The sequence below is a fragment of the Paramormyrops kingsleyae genome, chromosome 18 (genome assembly GCF_048594095.1).
Source record: "Paramormyrops kingsleyae isolate MSU_618 chromosome 18, PKINGS_0.4, whole genome shotgun sequence".
Lineage (NCBI taxonomy): Eukaryota > Metazoa > Chordata > Actinopteri > Osteoglossiformes > Mormyridae > Paramormyrops > Paramormyrops kingsleyae.
The window spans coordinates 3,646,380-3,666,584 of NC_132814.1; the positions used below are offsets into that span (position 1 = coordinate 3,646,380).

Consider the following 20,205-nt stretch of genomic DNA (forward strand, 5'->3'; position numbering starts at 1 on the left):
GCTGAAACTGCTGTTTCATTAGAACATTATTGTGCTCTCAGGGTCTCAGGTCATAGGTAAACTGCTGATCTCTCAATCCTCCTTAGTCTGAAATTTGAGGCCACTCATTTGGACCACACAAAATGTATCTAGACACAGTAGAACTATCTGCAAAGGTGACAGTAAAAAGCAGGTGAGATCACGGGTAACCTATGTTCTGTCATATCACTCAATTGATTACTTTAAACCTTGGTAAACAGTAATGCCATTATTACAATTTTATTTTTTATGATGAAGCATTATGCTTTAGGGTCCTAGACTCTGTGCCACAGTAACCTTTATTTAGAGGAACCTGTGCTTATTTATAGTTTTACTGTTATTTTTTATCCATATACAAGTTCTATGTTGGTTGGGGCGGAATGCTTGTGCGTCAGCCAGGGTAACCTCTATCCAATTTCAAACAGGGTGGGGGAGACAGGCGGGGGGGGCTGGAGGGGAGTTTCCGGAGAGAGCAGTTGCAGTTGTTTACCATGAAACGTGTACCTAAATGTGCTAAGGGAGAACCGGTTTTAGCTGGATTCAACTGATAGCTGACAAAGCAGGGCTGGAGAGCTCAAAGCTGTTCCAATGTTTATGTGTATATTTTGAAGGCACCAGCATGTCCTATGGCATGTTTCAAGTGCTTAAGGGACCACAATAATGTTTCATACTGTTCATTCAAGTAAGAGAACTGCTAAAAACAAAAACATAACATTTATATACAGCTCTGGAAAAAATTAAGAGACCACAGCAAAATTTTCAGTTTCACTCATTTCTCAGTTTATGGGTATACACCTGTGTAAAATATACATTTTTTTTGTTGCAAACTCCTGCCTGGCTGTTCCCTGTTTCTCATTAACGAAGGGCTTCTTCTGTGTTTTATGGGACTTCAGTCCTGCTTCTAGCTCTGATATGAACTGTCCTAGCAGTGCACTTCATGTCTGCACTTAATGTTTCCCATTCTTTTTGAAAGTCACTTGAGGTCATCCTCCAATTTACAAGGCACTGCCGGATAAGCTGACAGTCATCTCTGGCATTAGAAAGTCGCTTCTATCCTCTATCTGGCTGATTTCTGGTCATTCCCAGTGTCTCCTGCTTTTCCATCTTCTTGTTTACTGCTGTCTTAGAAGCTTTGGGCCTGGAAGCAACCTGCTGCGCAGTGTAGCCTTCTACCAGCAAAACCAGGATTAAACCAGGAAAAATGCAAATTTAAAACAATATAGAGTGCTCTCTTCATTTTTTCCAGAGCTGTATATGATACTATAATATAAATCATTGCAGGTTTCTCAGGTTATCCATTCTGAACGATTTAGTGAAGCTAGTCTTTGGAGAAGATTTACGTCTAATCATTCGTGGAGACAGTGGACCATTATGTGTCGTGCAAAAATTTCACAGACCAGAGTATTACACATGATTAATAGGGAACCATCATCAGTATCATAGCTTATATCATGCTTGTTCGCATGTTTGCCTTTCTGCTCACTTCTGTTCAGTGGCAGACACAGACAGTCTGAAGGATAAAAAGGGCAGTCATTGTATGATGTACACACCCTGGAGTAGATCAATGGTCACTGTGTGTGGTAAATTAGTGTTCTAGCATGTATCACATAGTGGCAGCATATCTTATTTTCTTCACTAGAAGGGCACTCTATCTCTGTTACAATGGCACTTCATCAAGTTCCCTCACCTGTAAGGGCACCCTAGAGCAGCGATTCTCAACCCATGTGTTGCGACCCAAATTTGGGTCGTGGCAAGTTCCTGAAAGGGTCGCGAGGAAATGTATGCAAGTTCCTATGCTGATCCAGGATCAGATTTCCTAGCCCCAATCCTAGAATTAACCTATATAAACAGGTTTTGGGTCTGTAAACACTTAGCACAAAATTAGTGAACACTCAACCAATCCAAGAAGCCAAACCACAGATGCGTAATTTAAAATTCACTGGCACATCCGATACGAGTTGCATGATAGGCATCAATTGGCATAACTTCAGAGCACACTGCATGCTTGACCATAGCGGTAATATAAACCTATACTTGATATAGGGTTGCAACTGAGCTGGCATGGTAAAAATTGGGTGCCTGAGGGCACTTCAGGAGGTTTTCCCCTAGAAAGGCACCCAGAGGGCACCTCAGGTTTACCCAGGTGAACGGGCACCATATATGGCATTATGTTACATTTATAATGCAATATAATATAAGGACAGCCTAGACCATTGTAAGGGCACCTTATAGGGCATCGCATTCTCTCCATTGGTAGGACACTAGGCCCTGGATGCACCAGATATTTACAGGCACATCAAAATACTATTTCACATGAAGGGGGGCATGCAGTCAACTTTCCCCATGTGATGGGAAGCCAATAGTGATATTTTTGCTTCTTTAGAGATCACTTTGGTGCGGTTTTTTCAACCATACCCCCCTCCCCCCTAGTGCTACTGCTGGTTCTAGGGGCACACACAGATTGAGCTTGTGTGTGTGTGTGTGTGTGTGTGTTGGGGGGGGGGGGCAGATTTAGTCCTAATTAAAAAAAAGAAACCTTGAAAACAAATGCTTTCTTTTGGAAATTAACCAACCCCTCCCCTATGCATTAATACTACCTTCTTCCCGTCTTATGCTTTAAATGACACTCATCGACAATTAAAACACTGGCGAAAGTTATGGTAAATTGGCTCAATGCACACGCTTATGGGCGTATTGAACTTTAAGTGTCAAAGCTATTAGGCCTACATGAAGGTAGACTTGTGATTAAATAACTATTGTGAACTTTTCTGTTAAATCAAAGCTATATTATACCGTTGTAACTGGATGTTTGTTACATTATCCAGCAATAGAAAAATAAGCCTAATTCTACCTGTAATTTTTTGCATTAGTTTTCTCATCGTCTTACGTAGCATTACAAGGAAAAGCTGTTGCCGGTGTTCGGACGAGTTGAGCTACCTATCGAGACGTACTATCGAGCCGTTTTGCGCATTTGCAGTTCCACCGTTTGGGGGTTAGGGTTAGGTTTTAGGGGTTTGGGTTAGGGTTATGGTAAGGGTTTTTAGGGGGTTTTGGGGGGTTAGGGTTAGGGTAAGAGTTAGGGTTAGGGCTATCGATTAACACTACGGTAGCCTAACTCGACAAAGTAGCTCAACTCGACAGAACACCGGTGACGACTTTCATGTTCTTATAAATCCTTACACATTTATAAGTTGATGCATAGATATGTTAGTTTTAATAATATTCAGAAGTAAGTACGCGCAAAACTACACCAGTGTTTTAATTTGCGTTATTCACGTGTTCCGATTTCTTCATTCCTATTTTGTTTTCGTCAAGGCTAGAAGCTACATAGTGTTCCTCACTGTAAACATCTTAGATAAGACTGGCGTAATACGGGCTCACAAGTGCTACTCAACGGAATGCCATTAGGGGGTCTGTCTAGGAGGCGCGTCTATAAATTGTACAGGTCCCTGCTTGGTCTCGGGCAGTTAAGGTGGCCCAGTGCAAGACGCATCACCAAAAGGAATATTGCTTCTAAATCCTTATCGTGGACGAAAAACATATAGGTAAATTTGAAAGGATGACATTTACTTTAATTGACATTTATGTTACTTTATAACAAATTTACTAATCATGTAATATGTTATTACAGTAATTTTGCCTTGTTGGCATTTATTATTATTATTATTATTATTATTATTATTATTATTATTATGCATACTAATAATAATATTTTGATGTTATTTTATCAAGACGTGTTATGCTGTTTTGGGAATTGAGTCCTCTGGAGTTGTATGGACCCGCACAAGCCGGACTGAAAACGATCTCACGAAATAACGTTCTCATAGTCACAGACCTGACTATACGGCCGCAGCGCCTCAGCAGGTAAACTATCACAAAGCGCTGCACTTGAAGACATGTATATACTTCTTAGCTTTCTACAGCGAGAAACAGTTCTAAGATATACATCATTACGATGATTTGTTCTATTTCTATGTATCGTTGTTTAGCAAAATATTTATTATGTGGAAATAATCTATCCTACCTACACATTAATTTGAAATCAGAGCAATGCTGAGTACCAAATATAGGAGACTAATGATCTTGAAGTACCGGAATGACTTTGGACGAACTAGTGATATGAACAGGAACTAATACTTTACATTTCGTGTTGAGACTGATTACAAATACATATTCATGTCATTATGGGGGCAGCTACTAAAGTTTGTTGTACTTGTATAACCTACTTGACAAATATAATTCTTTGATCCTTGATATTCTAGGAGATTACTTCACAAAAAAAAGTTGCATCATCAGAAAAAGAGGGAAAAATCTATAATCCATTTTACGACTATATTTTTTATTCTGCAAACTTGCAGTTTGTTAGATGAGGTATTGCATTGTGGTTCTTGATCTATGACATTCTTGCATACATATAATTTGTGTGTAATTAAGTTACCATCTCTCTGTCTACCATCTCTCCCTTTAAGGTAGTAAAGATCCATTTTGTCACCTTTGAGCTTTGGAAGTCGTCAGTCACCACAGCTATGGTTGTAGTCAGGCCCGCAGATCTTGCCCCCACAGCCACTGTTAAGTTCTTCGGTGCTGGGACCGCAGCTTGCATCGCTGACCTGGTCACCTTCCCACTGGACACGGCCAAAGTTCGCTTGCAGGTAAGGCCAATCAATGAATCTAGGAGCATAAATGGTGATGCGCTATTTGTACATGGGGGCTTCTGAGCAGGTGCAGGCATTGTTCAGCCGGAAATCCTGGAAGCATTTACTTTCTCGTAGTCCTTCATGGAGCAAGGAAAACCGCATGTGAGCAGACCTCAGAGTAACCATAGCTATTCCTATCACTTAGATTCAGGGGGAATCCAAGGCAGTAGAGGAAGTGGGGAAGGCGGCACGCTACCGTGGCGTGTTTGGCACCATCACCACCATGGTGCGCACAGAAGGGGCCCGTAGTCTCTACAACGGCCTGGTGGCGGGTCTCCAGAGGCAGATGAGCTTCGCCTCCGTCCGCATCGGCCTGTATGACACCATGAAGCAATTCTACACCCGCGGCTCAGACAGTGAGTGACCCCTGACACACTTAAAACCCCCACCCCCCCACGGGGGTTGTTTCCCTGCCAGTTCCTGTTTAAAGTGGGCGGAGTCTCTAATTATACCCACCCACAGGCGACAGTGCTTGTGGCATGCATTAAAGTCACATCACACACCGGAGTGTGAAATGCGCACATGGTCTCTCCAGTTTCTAAGTATCTGAGCTCCAAATAGCCTCTATAAGCCTCTTATTTACATTCAAAGAAAAAAAAAACTCATGAACAGCAAATAGCAAAGACAATAAACATGAATTAAGAATAATAAATCTACTCAATCAGAAATTACTAATTTGTTTTTCTGAAGTATTAGTTGTAATATTTTGTTTCATACAAAAAAGACCTGCGTGTTTCACCTGCCATTGTTAGTTGTTTTAGTGTTTGTTGAGTTGACCCCATACACCTTGGGTGTTATTTTTAGATGGTAGTTCTTAGACTCACTGTCACATGGGACTGTGTGGCAGCAGCACATTTGCAACAGGACCACTTCTTCTCTCCAGACTCAAACATCGTGATTCGGCTTCTGGCCGGCTGCACGACGGGGGCGATGGCTGTGATGTTTGCCCAGCCCACCGATGTGGTCAAGGTGCGATTCCAGGCCCAGGTGAGAGTTGCGGATGGCGCCAAGCGGTACAACAGCACCATGGATGCCTATCGGACCATAGCCCGGGACGAGGGAGTCCGGGGACTTTGGAGAGGTAGGGAGTGTCAGGGCCCGATCCCAGCCTGTGCTTCCGAGTTTGACAGTAACATTTGTATATCAGAGACACAAAACAACATTTTCTTTGCTCACTCTGTTCTAGGCTGTCTGCCCAACATAACACGGAATGCCATTGTGAACTGTGCAGAGCTAGTCACCTATGACATCATCAAGGAGCTCATTCTGAAGTATGACATCATGACAGGTAAGGCTGCCTTTGGAAGTTGAAGGCGAAGCAGGACTAAGAGGCACACGGAGCACTTACCAATTGCCGCATGTGTGTCCCTCAGACAACCTGCCCTGCCACTTCACTGCCGCCTTTGGAGCGGGCTTCTGCACCACCATCGTGGCGTCACCGGTCGATGTAGTGAAGACGCGCTTCATGAACTCCGCAGCAGGACAGTACAGCAGTGCCATCAACTGTGCTCTCACCATGTTGACCAAGGAAGGACCAACTGCCTTCTACAAGGGGTATAAGCTTTCCCTTTCCAAAGATGTATTACATCATCTGCCTGTCATTTTGCTAACATTAATGGTAATGTGGAAAGAAATATTGGCATCATGATGCTTAGCTTTTGCATTGAAGCACTAACATGTCATTCATCTCTTGAGCATTATACTTTTCATTGATCATTTTGATATTTTAATCGTTATCTTTTTTTTTGATTGCTAAGTACCCTCAGTGGCACAGTGGCAGGATTCATTCAGAGGCTGAGTTTACTTACAGCCCCCTGCATTTATCTGACAACTGTTCACATGGTATGTTCTCTCCTATCCCATTCCAGGTTCATGCCGTCCTTCCTTCGCCTAGGATCCTGGAACATCGTCATGTTCGTATCATATGAGCAGATCAAGCGTGCAGTAATGCGGGCACAGCAGTCGTGGGAGTCCCCTTTCTGAACCGGCACTCTTGGACACTGAGTGCCTTTATTGATCTACAGACAAGGAGGAAGTTGAATGTCTTGGGCAGGCACGTACTGGGACGGGGGGGGGGGGGGGGCGGAGGGTGGTCTGTAAGCACCTGAGCACATACCCCCTTTGCCCAAGCGATCCAAATTGCCCCAATGACTATCCACCCCCCTCAAGCCAAGGAGGACCCCCCCCCCTCAAGTGTTATTGAGCACAGATGACCATCACACTGAATTAACCAAGGTGGGGGGGATCCCGCCATCCTCAGTCGAGCACCTGCCCCTCAAAAAGTCTCTGCAGGGCACTGGTCATCAGACGGTGCCCAAGGAGGTGGGGCTTGCCTGTGCTTCTGAGGTGGACGACATTCTGACGCACAAGTGGGATTCCCGGTCAACCCCTGGTGTGATGTGTATGCACACTTCTCCTCCCCCACTTTGAGAGGAACACTGGACAGTGTTGAGGACATTGCGCCACTAGACCATATTCCAGAATTATGGTGTTATTGGTTAAGGGTCAAAGACTTCAATATCTCTTTGATAAACTCTATGGCCAAGAGCTATATCAGTTATAAACATACGGATGCAGATTTTAAAGAAGACAAGAAGCAATGTCAAAGTGTCGCCACACCAGAGGAATTGTTTACAGTTTCTAGTGTCTGACTATTCCAAATTTGTAGTTACAAATGTATTATATATGACGTATTGATCTATTTTTTTAATTGTTAATGTTCTGTGTATCGCTGGTCGAAACAATCAGTCCTTATATTCCTATTTGTATCTGGTCCTGTCTTATATAAATGTCAATAGTATTGCCTTGATTTGCTTGCATTCTTTAAAAAACCCGAAGAGCATTGGTTTATCATGAACAGCAGCCTTCACAACACTCAACACAGCTGAGGCAGCTGCAGACCATGTTTGAGTATGTCTGTTTCACATTCTTACAACAGTGCTGTTAAAAACGGGCTTTACTTTAAAGGTGCAGTTGGGTGGGAGCAATGTGTGGCTCTGCGGATCAGCACTCTGTGTCTGTAATCAGAAGGTTACTGATGCAAATCCTGTGCGAGACAGAGTCCTTTAACTGTAGGACCATTGAGCAAGGTCCTTAACCCCAGTTGGTCCAGGGACTGGCTGACCCTGCTTGCTTCATCAATTGTATGTGATTTTGGTTTAAAAAAAAGCTGAAACCTGTGAACTGGTGTATTGTAACCGTGGGACATGTACCCCCTAATATTTAATATGGAATCATGCATCCCCACTATAAATACCATAGTATTTAAATTGTGCCACCCCCCAACATCAAACTCTCTTTTACACTGTTGCCTGTGAAGAAATAACAGAGAGAGTGTAATTCTGCCCCTTAAACTGGGATTTGCACGGATGTTTCAGTTTTCACTGCCAGAAGTCATGACAGCTACTTCCGAAGTGAACTGTTCAATTTTTGCGAGCTGGCACTCTAGGCAGCTGCCTATGTCACTTGATGGAGTGACTGACACTATGTGTGGGAATTTCAGAGAATGTCACTGAGTGCCACCCCTGCGTCCTTCGACAATTTGCCGGTAGGCAACAGGTATAGTTCATTATTTTCCTTGTAGAAATAGCTCTCACGATAAATAAGGTTGGAGACCCATTTCTACATGTATGTAAACTGGTTGCACTTTCATGTAATGCTCTGACCTCGGACCGGTGGATTCCCCCTGACTTCTGACATATTCCGAACACTGATGTGGATAAGCCTGAAAAGCGTCGCATCCTGTTTTTTAGACAATTTTATTGCGTTCCAAGAAATAACGGTACAAGCATTATCGAAGAACTACGTTTTTTTTCTAGGACCTTATCAAACATGCACTTTCTCATACCTAATAGGATCAGCTGAGGGTTAAGACGGCCAAATGAAGATTACAGCGGAGGATTTTCGACCAATCGTACAGTTACGCATTGTCAGCAAGTACAAAAAAACGATTGGATGCCCGCATATGTCGCGTCTTCCGCACCACTCTAACAAGAAGTACCTTTGTTCTGTGACGTAGGAGCGCTAATTACGAGGCACTATAAAAGACATTCGATAGGTTGTTGATTGTATCAAGCCGGCTAGCTGTTACGGGGTACGGAAGTATCGCTGAAGCGACACAAAGCAATTTTTTTCCCCCCTTCCTCATTGTTTCAACTTTACATTTACGGTAATTACGCTTTATAATTTATTTTTTTGTCGTATTGCATTATATGGTTATGGTTTTGGCAGGTTTTGTTTTCACGTTTATGGTATTTAATTCTGGTTAAGAATTGTGTTAATGAATGCTAATTAAACTACGTCTTTTTCAGATCTTGGAGCATGTTTTTTGAGTGTTTCGTTTTTCAACGACTTTCTATGGAAGACCAAATCAACCAAATTATAGTTGAAAGTAATTTCAACGAGAGGGATACTTTTAGAGAATCCTGATCATCGCTTTTCATCCTGGGCATACTTGAAGGTAATATTTAAAACTTGAGAAAATAAAACCGGTAGTCGTTCCCAAAACCCGGAATGATGTCGTCAGTCGTGCGTGAAATTAATCGGAAAAATGAACAAACTTTAAAAAATAATGGCATGGTTGAGTTGTTACAAATGTTTAATTACTGCAGTCAGATGGAAATTTTTAAAATCCTGAATCCGTCTTGTCCTGCGTCCACCGCTCTACTGAACCGAATAATTGTGAGAAGCGGCGTAATTCGTATATATTTTATTTTCGACAGTAGTTTCCTTAATTCCTTTTGATTTTGATCGGAATTACTCCATTGTATTTTTTTCCTCGTTGCGCTCAACTGGTGGTGGAGGGGTTTCCAGTAGCCATTTCCCTTTTGAATAGCGCACTAGCATGGCAACAGGGCGAAGCCAATGAGCGCACGACAAAACCGCATACAGTTTCGCTCCCCCACGGGGTCACAAGCGGAACAAGCTTTGTTTAGGAAACTCCACCCCTGACGGAACAGTACATTCTGTGGTTTTCATAGCGTGCCTCGGCCCTGTTTGTTCCGGGGGCGGCACGTGAAGAGAAGGGTGACGGTGGCCTCTCCTGGCTTTAATTCTGAAAAGTCAATCACTTAATCATGCCTCTCTATACTTCAAAGACGTGCTCATTTAATCCATTAATTTCTGCTCCATCAGAGCATTGGGTGCTGGAGTACCTGCTTTCCTCCAGTTCAACATTCCACCTTTGAGTTAGCTTCTGTCACTGCTGAAAAGAGGGAGAGGGGAAAATGGTTGGATTCGCACCTGTCGATGTACCACCAACTGCTATGGTGAAGTTCTTTGGCGCTGGAGCTGCCGCCTGCATCGCTGACCTGGTCACCTTTCCCCTGGATACGGCCAAAGTTCGACTTCAGGTGAGGGCTGGTCTGTGGGTGGTAGTGTAGGACAAAAGTGGTACTCTGTGATGCTGTACCTTTGAAACTTAGGATACAAGTAATGCATTTTTTTAAAGGTTTTGTACTTAACAACCCCCCCCCCCCCACTTCACTGTTAAGTGGATTGACTTGAGATTAATTGGGGGGGGGGGGGGGTAGAGGGGACTCGAACTACTGGCCCATCTCTTGGTGCCTGCAAAAATCCACCATACATGTCACTAGTTCTTGGACAAGTTCTTCCCCGTAAGCTAGTGAAACTTGTACATGTTTATGATATGTTATGCATATACATTATAGCCTAAACCCTGGCATAGGGAGTCATCTCCATGCCGGTATCATGGTGATGAGGGCTGGTGTGGTGGTTTTGTTCTATACTGCAGTTCCTCCTCAGAGGAACCTTTCAGTATGCTAGTGAGAGCTTGTCTGCTGAATTTGGAACCATCTAATTCCTGGATGGGTAGGAGTGACCTCCATTTCATCAATCTGTAGCCATTACCGTTTTTGGTTAGTTGAGATGGGGAGTCTCATTTATACTTGCACTGATGGCAATCTCCTTGGCTCTCTCCAACCCCACACTTTAGCGTAAGCCGTTCCAGGAGCTGATTCCCATGGCCCTAGGAGAATCCAGAGTTGGGATCCGTGGATGCTGTTGACCTGCTACTAGGGGGTTTTCTGACCCCCCCCCCCCCTTCCTCATGGGCCCCTCCCAGTTTCTGTAAAGTCTCTCCTTGCCCCCGTTTGTCCTGCACAGATCCAGGGAGAGGCCCAGTCCTCTGCTGCAGTGGCAGTACGCTACCGTGGTGTGTTTGGCACCATCGCTACCATGGTGCGCACAGAGGGGCCCCGCAGCCTCTACAATGGCCTGGTGGCGGGTCTCCAGAGGCAGATGAGCTTTGCCTCCGTCCGCATCGGCCTCTACGACTCTGTCAAGCAATTCTACACCAAAGGATCTGAGCGTGAGTGGTTTCTGGTTCTTGACATGTTCACTTCACATCTACCCAGCCAACGCATAACATTTCAGAACTCTTGAATAATGTAGTTCCCCCTCCCCAGACTCATTTTGGCTTGAGCTGTTTCTTAATGTGTGGTATGCAGTTCTATGTTCTAGATCATACACAACCCTAGTCTAACCTCCATGCATCGCCCCTAGATGTGGGGATTGGCAGTCGGCTGCTTGCAGGATGCACCACCGGGGCGCTGGCAGTGGCTGTGGCCCAGCCTACTGATGTTGTCAAGGTCCGGTTCCAGGCACAGGCAGGGGCTACTGGAGTTGGCAGACGTTACCAGGGAACCATGGATGCCTATAAGACAATAGCTAGGGAGGAAGGCATTCGTGGGCTGTGGAGAGGTAAGTCTTGGTTGGAGGTGAAGGTGCCCCTTGCTTTGGATTCTATTGGGTCCTTGAATTCTTTGTCTTGCAGGTACATCTCCCAATATTGCCCGCAATGCCATTGTGAACTGTACAGAGCTGGTGACTTACGATCTAATCAAAGACCAGCTACTGAGAACAACTCCAATGACTGGTAAAGGCCTGTTTATGCAAAGCTAACTTGGCATTGCAAATCTTCATTGTGGCACTTGCATGTGTGACAACCTGATTCGTATTCCAGATAACCTCCCCTGCCACTTCACCTCTGCATTTGGAGCGGGTTTCTGTACAACTGTCATCGCCTCTCCTGTGGATGTGGTGAAGACGAGATGCATGAACTCGGCCTGTGGCCAGTACAGCAGTGCCTTAAACTGTGCCCTCACAATGTTGACTAAGGAGGGGCCCTTGGCTTTCTATAAGGGGTAATGCAACAGCCTAGAGTTCCTGGGGCTTTTTTTTTTTTTTAAATACCAACAACTCCTGAACTGATTTCTATCCATGTATGCTACAAAGCTAGACTAATTGCTTTCTGTTTACAGGTTCATGCCATCTTTCCTACGGCTGGGATCCTGGAACGTGGTGATGTTCGTGACCTATGAGCAGCTCAAGCGAGCCATGATGGTGGCCCGTAACAACCGGCCAGTGCCTCTCTGAAGACCTGAGCAACATCTTCAGGTTTCCCTTTTGAAACCTGATCCAGTGTAGCATTAGATGTTTTAAGGTGCAAGTATGTCAAACTGCAATGCTCCAAGTTCGAGGTACCAAAATCACGTTTTAATCACAAAGCACTTTTTTTTTTTTTTTTTTAATTAATGCTGTTGTGTTTTTCATGATTCCAAACTATCAGGTCTTAACACTGAAATAAATGCATTTCACAAAATCTTGTTTGCTCAAGTAAATTATAAAAAGAAAATGTCTTTGGTCAGGTGAGTACTTTACCAAGCTGTTATGGAATAGTAACACAATGATGTGGCAATTGTAGGGGCTTTGACCCTTACAGTTCATGCTCCTCTTGCCCAAGTGTTATGGTGCATGTGATGTTAATTTCAGCTGAACTTGTACATGTTTGTGCAGACTGTCTAAATTTTTGGTCTTGCAGACTTGTTGCATGTTGGTGTGATGTGTTGACAGCAAGGAATTGCATTACTAGGCATTTCCAGTAGGTGGAATCTGCTGGTCTCTTGTGTTCTAACCCCTGGACCATGGTACCAGTTAGTATTCCACCAGAAAATTAGGGGTAGAGTTACCATCCATCCTGTATATTATGAGAATCCCATACTGAAATGTGGAATGCCTTGATCATGAAAACGTGATTTGTCCCATATTTCTGTACTCCCATTTTTTAATATCTCCAATTTTTTGTACAAACTTCAGTGGCCATTGAAAGGTCTACATGCTGCTTGTGTGGACTGTAATGGTATGCAGACAAGTGGAGTATGAACCAGACTTGGTGTACAGTTGACTTGCACCTTCAGAGGGTGAGGGCTTGCTTGATCAGTCTTTTCCCTTTGAGTGAGAGCTTCTCTGGGAACTTGACATGGAACTTGACGATGAGGTCTCCCCTGCAACTGGGGTCAGCTGACTGAGGCATTCCTTCTCCAGGCACCACCTTGGTGTAGTTGGAACTGGAGAAAAAACAAGTATGTAATATAGGAACATGTAAGACTATCACTGGTGTTTGCTATGTCACTTTCAGCCCATCTGAACTCTAGCCTTAGAGATTGGCCTTGTGGCCCCTGCTTCTGTGAGCTGATGATTTTTTTTGCACATTTCCCCCCTCACTGTGTGGGGGTGGGCCAGTGATAAGTGCTTGGAAGTAGGCTAAAGAACCCATTAACAGCCACATGCTCAGGAACTGACCCAACCTCCTAAGTTTAGAGCTATAATTGGAAAGAATTGCAACATTCACAATCAGCACATATCCAAGGCAATGTACAATTGAGAAAAAAGGGTCAGACAGTCCCTGGAGCAATTTGGGGGACTGGGTTAAGCACCTTGCTCAGGGGCTCAACATTGCGATCATTCTGCTGATCACAGGATTTGAACAAACAACATTCTGACCATGGGCACAGGATCCTACTCCACTGAGCTGCACACCACCCCAAACCTATGTGTAGGGTGACCAGGTAGTCTATACTAGGGAGGACATTTTGAGCTATGACTGGATTTGAAATCTATAATTTCAATTAAAAGGTGCTGGATTTCTCTTGAATGCTGAGTTCTTGCTGTGTGCTGGTAGAGCAGTCTCCTATAATCATGCATGTGTCACTAGTCTTTCAGTCAAGGAAGCAAACCAGTAAAGGCGCAAGAACTGAAGTTTAGCCAAGCACAGTAACCTTTCAGTTTTAACGTAGCTTATAAAACCTGAAGTAACTCAATGTCCTCCCTGACATGAATTTTCTAGTCACTCTAAGAATCTGTGTTTAAAAGAAATGGGACTTCAGTCTCAACTGCAGTCTTTAAATCCAGGTTTATGAAGGCATTTTTGGCAGGCCTGCATGAAAAAAACAAATTATACTATATATTGAATGTGCTTTAGTCTTCCCTTGTGATTTATGCCACGTGACATAAATGCATTTACTCAACATTGCAGCAAACCTAAGTGAAACAAAAACTGAAACACTCTGACAGAGGCCTTAAAGAGAATGAAGCTCTACTCACTGTACTATGTCATTCACGGGAATGTTGAGTAGTCTGCCATCTAGTGTCTCTATCTCCATGGAGAAGCTGGTCAGGGCCTGAATGATTAAGAAGGATCGTATTTTGGCTTTATGTCAAACAGCTCCAGGACCATCCTGATGCTACCAACAACATTTTCAAGAAAGAACAATAATACTATAAGAAGAATTATTGATTCTGCAATGACTGTTCCCCCAAACCAGGTGTGGGGAACCTGATCCATGGAGAGCTGGTCCAGGTTTTTGGGATGACCACTTAATCAGCCAATAATAGTGGGTCCCCGGGGCTGGAGTTGGGAACCCCTGCTTAATTATTGGCTGATTGAGAGGTCATCCCAAAAACCCGCACCCACACCAGCTCTCCGTGGATGAGGTTCCCTACCTCTGCCCCAAATTGAGGCAGGTTTTTAATAACTGTTAAGTATCAGAAAGTGTAGGTAGTCAATTGGATTTAAAATTCTCCAGAATGGAATTCATAATGTAAATGTGTACATAAATGCGCTCTGCTCAGAATATAAGGTCATTTAAAAAATGAAACATAGGGGTGTGGTCACAGGCACCCTCACCTTCTCCAGGTCAATGTCATAAGTGTAAATTAGGTTATGTTCTTGTCTGGAGAACCTTGGATGGTTCTTCTGTTGCACAACAAATATGATGTCAGCTGGGATACAGTTGGGTCCCTTTGCAACAAAATGAAGAACATGAGGTGAATTAAAGAATTTGATACATGTGTTAAGATGTTAACATGTGTTTAACTACATCTGAAAATTTTTAAGTTGGCATATTTTGTTTGTGGTCACCTGGTCACCCTCTTTTTCAAATATTATCCTTGTGCCCTGTCTCCAGCCTGGTTTAATGTTAATACTTAGAATCTTGTCCTTGATGCTTGATGTGTATCCATCTTCGTTCATAACCTGGCCAGAAGAGAAAAAGCAGACTAAAAAAAATCTGAAAAGTGCCACACTATTCTTTACATCCAAATGCACGACTTACTCGCCGAGATATTTTCATTTTTTTGGTGCATCCGTGAAACAGGTCCTCTAGGGCCAGGTGTAGGTCTCTCTCAATGGGCGCGTCCTGCTTCCTCATGCCTCGCCCACACAGACCTCCAAACCCCACGTCGATGTCACTGCCGTCCTCCGCGTAAAAGTCTGGTGAGCAAAAATACAGGACTAAGAGCAACTAAACGATACTGAGAGGAATAAATGGTTTAATTCAATTTCATATTCAATTATTTAATATCTGTTTGCTTACACGAATATTTCCTACATTAATCACACTTACAGCAAAGCTATATATAAACACACGTTGACTATTGCTAAATAAAGAAATTAATAAAATATTCGTATGCTTGCCTCCAAATGGGTTGTCTCCCCCGAAAAAGCTCCTGAAAATTTTCTCCGGGTTCCCATGGAATGTGTAACCTTCTGTCCAAGCCCCATTTACACCGAGATCGGATGGGATACCTCTTTTTAAGCCCTCTTCGCCAAATTTGTCATAAGTTGCCTTCTTCCTAGCTAGACATTACAAGGAATACACAGAGTGTTTTTTTTACAGTTTTCATTGGTTAGTCGGCGTTTTTTTCTGTTTGTTACTCTCCAATGATCCAAAATAATTATACATATACCGACATTTAGCCTAAATATTGAATTCTGGTAGCTACGTACGGTCACTTAAAACATGGTAAGCCTCCGCGATCTCACTGAATTTCTCATAGGCTTCGGAATCACTGCTTTTGTCAGGGTGGTACTTCAGTGCAAGTCTTCGGTACCTACAAATAAATACATACATAAATATACCTAATAACCTATTCAAGAAGTGCAATAATGTTTACTTACGCCTTTTTGATGTCTGCGTCGGTCGCATTTCTGTTTATTTCCAAAGAGACATAGTAATCCCCACCCATTGTTAAATTTGTTTATATATTTTCTGATAAAGTTTAGATATCTACCAGTTTTTAAGATGATCAGTTTGTGGTCGGTTTGTGGATTTATATGATTACTGAAAATTACGATTTGTTCCTACAAATTAGCTTCATCGAAGTTATTGTATTTCGGAGTCCGGTTGCCAAGGACGCTCTAAGCTGAAAGGGTTTCTGGGTTACCATTAAACGTCACGTGATTCATCTAAATATCTCTCCGAAACAAAAATACGCTTCTCATATAAATAGTTAAAAACTGAATTTTGGGTTTTTGTATGAAAGATTATTTTTTCCTGTTATGTAAAAACGCAAAAGCACAGCATCCTATGGTACAACTCCGATAACGTTACATTGTCATTATATTAGTTTGACCATCTAATCCAAGCAACACTTGCGAAATTACATATTTAAGCATTTTGCAGATGGGAAAAACACATAGGCCTATCATGTTTCGATAATTTGAAACAATGGAGTATGCAATTTTACGTTAATAGCCTTAGCATTATACAGGAAACTTGCTTGTAAATTACGTATCCTGGATTTGCTTTATATGTTACCTGGAACAAAAATCTAATTTAAATTGTACTATAAGAAGGGTATGCAACAAAGCAAGACTCTTAGGTCTTAAGACATAAGAATTCCATAATTTTTGGGATATCTAACCTGTTTTTTATTATTGTGAGTTTAACAAAACCAAAGAGAGAATGATAAGAACAACAATTGCTCCAACCAGATGTTTCTGCTAACCTAAACGTCTCTCCCTGTTCTACATAAGTACATAAGAAATTTACAAATGAGAGGAGGCCATTCAGCCCATCCATCTTGTTTGGGGAGAACTTAACTAATAGCTCAGAGTTGTTAAAATCTTATCTAGCTCTGATTTAATGGAACCCATAAGTTACTCATGTTCTCTACTGTAAACACCCGTATAAAATAATCATTAAACTCATTTGCTATATCAATTTCATTTTCAATTATAAGGCCCTTATTATCCTGCAAATTAGTGATTTCAGCTTTTAGAGGTCTTTTGGAGTTAAAATATTGGAAGAAACTTTTATTGCCTCTCCTTGGATTTGCCACCTTATCATGGTGGAGGGGTTTGCGTGCCTCAGTGACCCTGGGGGCTATGTTTTCGGGGGCAATAGCCCCTGGTAGGGTCTTCCAAGGCAAAAAGGTCCTAGGGGAGGGGCCAGACAAAGAGCAATCCGAAAGAACCCTATTATAAAGAATTCTACCAAGGTCTCGTTTCCCTCGCCCGGACTAGGGTCACTGGGGCCCCACCCTGGGGCCAGGCCTGGCGGAGGGGCCCATTGGCGAGCGCCTGGTGGCTGGGCCTTGGCCCGTGGGGCCCGGCCAGGCATTGCCCGAAAGGGGCACGCGGGATTGTCCCCAGGTGGGCATGTCAGGGGTCGGTGCATTGTGGATCGGGTGGCGGCCAAGGGAGGCCCTGGCGGTCTGACAAAACTGGCTTTCGGGACATGGAATGTCACCTCTCTGGTGGGGAAGGAGCCTCAGCTTGTGCGTGAGGTTGAGAGATATTGACTGGATATAGTCGGGCTCACCTCAACGCATAGCGTGGGTTCTGGAACCAATCTCCTGGAGAGGGGCTGGAAGCACTTTTCTTCTGAAGTTGTGGCAGGTGAGCGACGCTGGGCTTGGGTGAGGCTACTGTTGGCCCCACAGCTCGGTGCATTAACAATGGAGTTTACCCCGTTGAACGAGAGGGCTGTCTCCCTGTGCCTTCGGGTCGGGGATAGGCCTTTGACTGTCTGCGCTTATGTGCAAATGACGGTTCAGAGTACCCGGCCTTCTTGGATTCCATTAGTGGTATGCTGGTTAGCGCGCCATGAGGGGATTCCATCATTTTACTGGGGGACTTCAACGCTCACGTGGGCAATGACAGTGTGACCTGGAGGGGGGTGATTGGGAGGAACGGCCTCCCTGATCTGAACCCGAGTGCTGTTCTGTTAATGGACTTTTGTGCAATGCATGGTTTGTCCATAACGAACACCATGTTCGAGCATAAGGGTGTCCATAAGTGGACACGGTACGAACATGCCCGGGGCTACAAGTCGAAGATCGTATCATCTGATCTGCGGCCTTCTGTCTTGGACACTCAGGTAAAGAGAGGGGTAGAGCTGTTAACTGATCACCACCTGGTGGTGAGTTGGCTCAGGTGGCGGGGGAGGAAGCTATTCAGACCTGGTAGGCCCAAGCGCATAATGAGGGTCGGCTGGGAACGTCTGGCAGAGGCTCCTGTTCTCCGGAACAGACGGCAGTGCCAGTCATGGCGGTAACCCTCGTACCCGATGGTGGGCACCAGAGGTGAGGGGGGCTGTCAAGCTGAAGAAGGAGGCCTACCGAGAATTATTAGCCTGGGGGTCTCCGGAGGCAGCTGACGGGTACTGGCAGGCCAGGCGGAACGCAGCTCGGGCAGTGGCAGAAGCAAAAACCCGAGCATGGGAGGAGTTCGGTGAGGCCATGGAAAGTGAGGGGGAAGCAGCTCCTGGTTCCTACTATTTAAAGTGGGGAGGGGGTGCTGTTGACCTCACCTGGGGACATCACTCAACCCTGCCTCAGATCCATCTACGCACACTGCCTTTGAGACATCTGAGGGCACAGAGCCCAAAGGTGCTGGGGGGGGCTTGCCCATCACTGGGGCTGAGGTGGCCAGGGTGGTTAAAGAGCTACATGGTGGCTGGGCCCCGGGGGTGGACGAGATCCACCCGGAGTACCTAAAGGCTCTGGATGTTGTGGGGCTGTCATGGCTGACACGCCTTCTCAACAGCAAGTGGAGGCCAGGGACAGTGCAAAGCGGCGGGGATGAGGATTAGTACCTCCAAGTCCGAGACGATGGTTCTCAGCCGGGAAAAGGGTGGATTGCCCTCGTCAGGTCAGGGAAGAGGTACTGGCTCAAGTGGAGGAGTTCAAGTATCTCGGATCTTGTTCACGAGTGAGGGTAGGCGAGATCGGGAGCTGTACAGATGGAGCGGCGTCTACAGTTTTGCAGGCGATTAACCGGTTCGTCGTGGCTAAGAAAGAACTGAGCCGGAAAGCAAAGCTCTCGATCTATTGGTCCATCTACGTCCCTACCCTCACCTATGGCCGTGAGCTATGGGTAATGACCGAAAGAATGAGATCACGAATACAGGCGGCCAAAATTAGGTTACTCCGCAGGTGGTTTGGACATCTGGCGCAGATGCCTCCTGGGCGGCTACCCGGAGAGGTTTTCCGTGCATGTCCTACAGGGAGGAGGCAGACCCAGGACACGCTGGAGGGATTATATCTCTCGGCTGGCCTGGGAACGCCTCGGCATCCTCCCTGAAGAGCTGGTAGAGGTAGCTGGGGAGAGGGAGGTCTGGGTATCTCTCCTGAAGCTGCTACCCCCGTGACCCGAACCCCGGACAAGCGGTAGTTAATGGATGGATGGACTATTATTGTCATCCTTAGCCTCCAATGCAATTTTTCTTTCTACATTCCCCTTAGAGAGTCTAGTGTTATTTTTTAACTCAACCTGTAGACTTAGATACTCCTGCTTAATTTTGAAATCATTAGTTATTTTCCATTTGTGGAACAGAACCCTTTTCCTCCTGACTTTATTCTTAATTTCCTTAGTAAACCACCTTGGATGTGGTTTCCTAGATTTAGTTTTGCTGGAAACAGGTATGAAGACCTCTTGCACTTGCAACAATGTGCTTTTAAAAAATTCCCATGCCTAGTTTCTAGTTTCAGTCTCATACCATAAAAGTTAGCCTTCCTAACACTGTATACTTTTATCTTGGACTTTGTTCTTCGGACACTAAAATTAACCTCGAATTTAACCATGTTATGATGACTACCGTCCAATGGTTCCAATCCTATCCTGGTTATTAGAGATAACAAGTAGGGGTGTTAACAAACTGAGTAAAAAGCAATCCTGTACTAATTCCACCATCTCAAGATCATTTACAGAAGAGCCAGAGACCACTTTATCCCAGGTAAATTAAAATCACCCATAACCACCAAATCATTTTTATTACTCATAATCCTCATATCGTCATATAACATTCTGCTTTCCTCTGCAGCTACATTAGATGCTCTATAACAAACCCCGACAATTAGGCCATTTGAGTTTTTAGCATCGTTTTATCCATACAGCTTCTGTACTTTC

At 44.3% G+C, this 20,205-nt stretch overlaps 3 protein-coding genes across 5 annotated transcripts; 2 read left to right on the top strand and 1 right to left on the bottom strand.

The window, feature by feature from the left end:
* The first annotated feature begins 3,406 nt into the window (after positions 1-3,406).
* Positions 3,407-7,524, top strand: LOC111842949 (dicarboxylate carrier UCP2-like). Its single transcript, XM_023810117.2, has 8 exons — positions 3,407-3,563; positions 3,751-3,882; positions 4,488-4,670; positions 4,861-5,071; positions 5,599-5,796; positions 5,902-6,003; positions 6,089-6,269; positions 6,584-7,524. Exons 3-8 carry the CDS (start codon positions 4,545-4,547, stop codon positions 6,696-6,698), a joined length of 933 nt encoding a protein of 310 aa, XP_023665885.1. The 5' UTR covers positions 3,407-3,563; positions 3,751-3,882; positions 4,488-4,544; the 3' UTR covers positions 6,699-7,524.
* Positions 7,525-7,671: 147 nt separating this feature from the next.
* LOC111842876 (dicarboxylate carrier UCP2-like) lies at positions 7,672-13,668 on the top strand. The gene is made up of 8 exons (XM_023809946.2): positions 7,672-8,883; positions 9,026-9,174; positions 9,849-10,066; positions 10,839-11,043; positions 11,238-11,435; positions 11,509-11,610; positions 11,698-11,878; positions 11,996-13,668. The coding sequence occupies exons 3-8, from the start codon at positions 9,941-9,943 to the stop codon at positions 12,108-12,110; spliced, it is 927 nt and encodes a 308-aa protein (XP_023665714.2). The 5' UTR covers positions 7,672-8,883; positions 9,026-9,174; positions 9,849-9,940; the 3' UTR covers positions 12,111-13,668.
* dnajb13 (DnaJ heat shock protein family (Hsp40) member B13) lies at positions 12,781-19,623 on the bottom strand. 3 transcript variants are annotated; one of them, XM_023809933.2, is made up of 8 exons: positions 15,973-19,621; positions 15,802-15,905; positions 15,490-15,651; positions 15,128-15,285; positions 14,935-15,048; positions 14,701-14,814; positions 14,118-14,194; positions 12,781-13,081 (listed from the first exon to the last, which is right to left on the bottom strand). In XM_023809933.2, exons 1-8 carry the CDS (start codon positions 16,038-16,040, stop codon positions 12,928-12,930), a joined length of 951 nt encoding a protein of 316 aa, XP_023665701.1. In that variant the 5' UTR covers positions 16,041-19,621; the 3' UTR covers positions 12,781-12,927. The 3 variants fall into 3 exon arrangements, with proteins under 3 accessions (XP_023665701.1, XP_072558505.1, XP_072558506.1); XM_072702404.1 differs by lacking the exon at positions 15,802-15,905 and having other exon boundaries at positions 15,490-15,647; positions 15,973-19,623; XM_072702405.1 differs by lacking the exon at positions 15,802-15,905 and having other exon boundaries at positions 15,973-19,622.
* Positions 19,624-20,205: the final 582 nt, after the last annotated feature.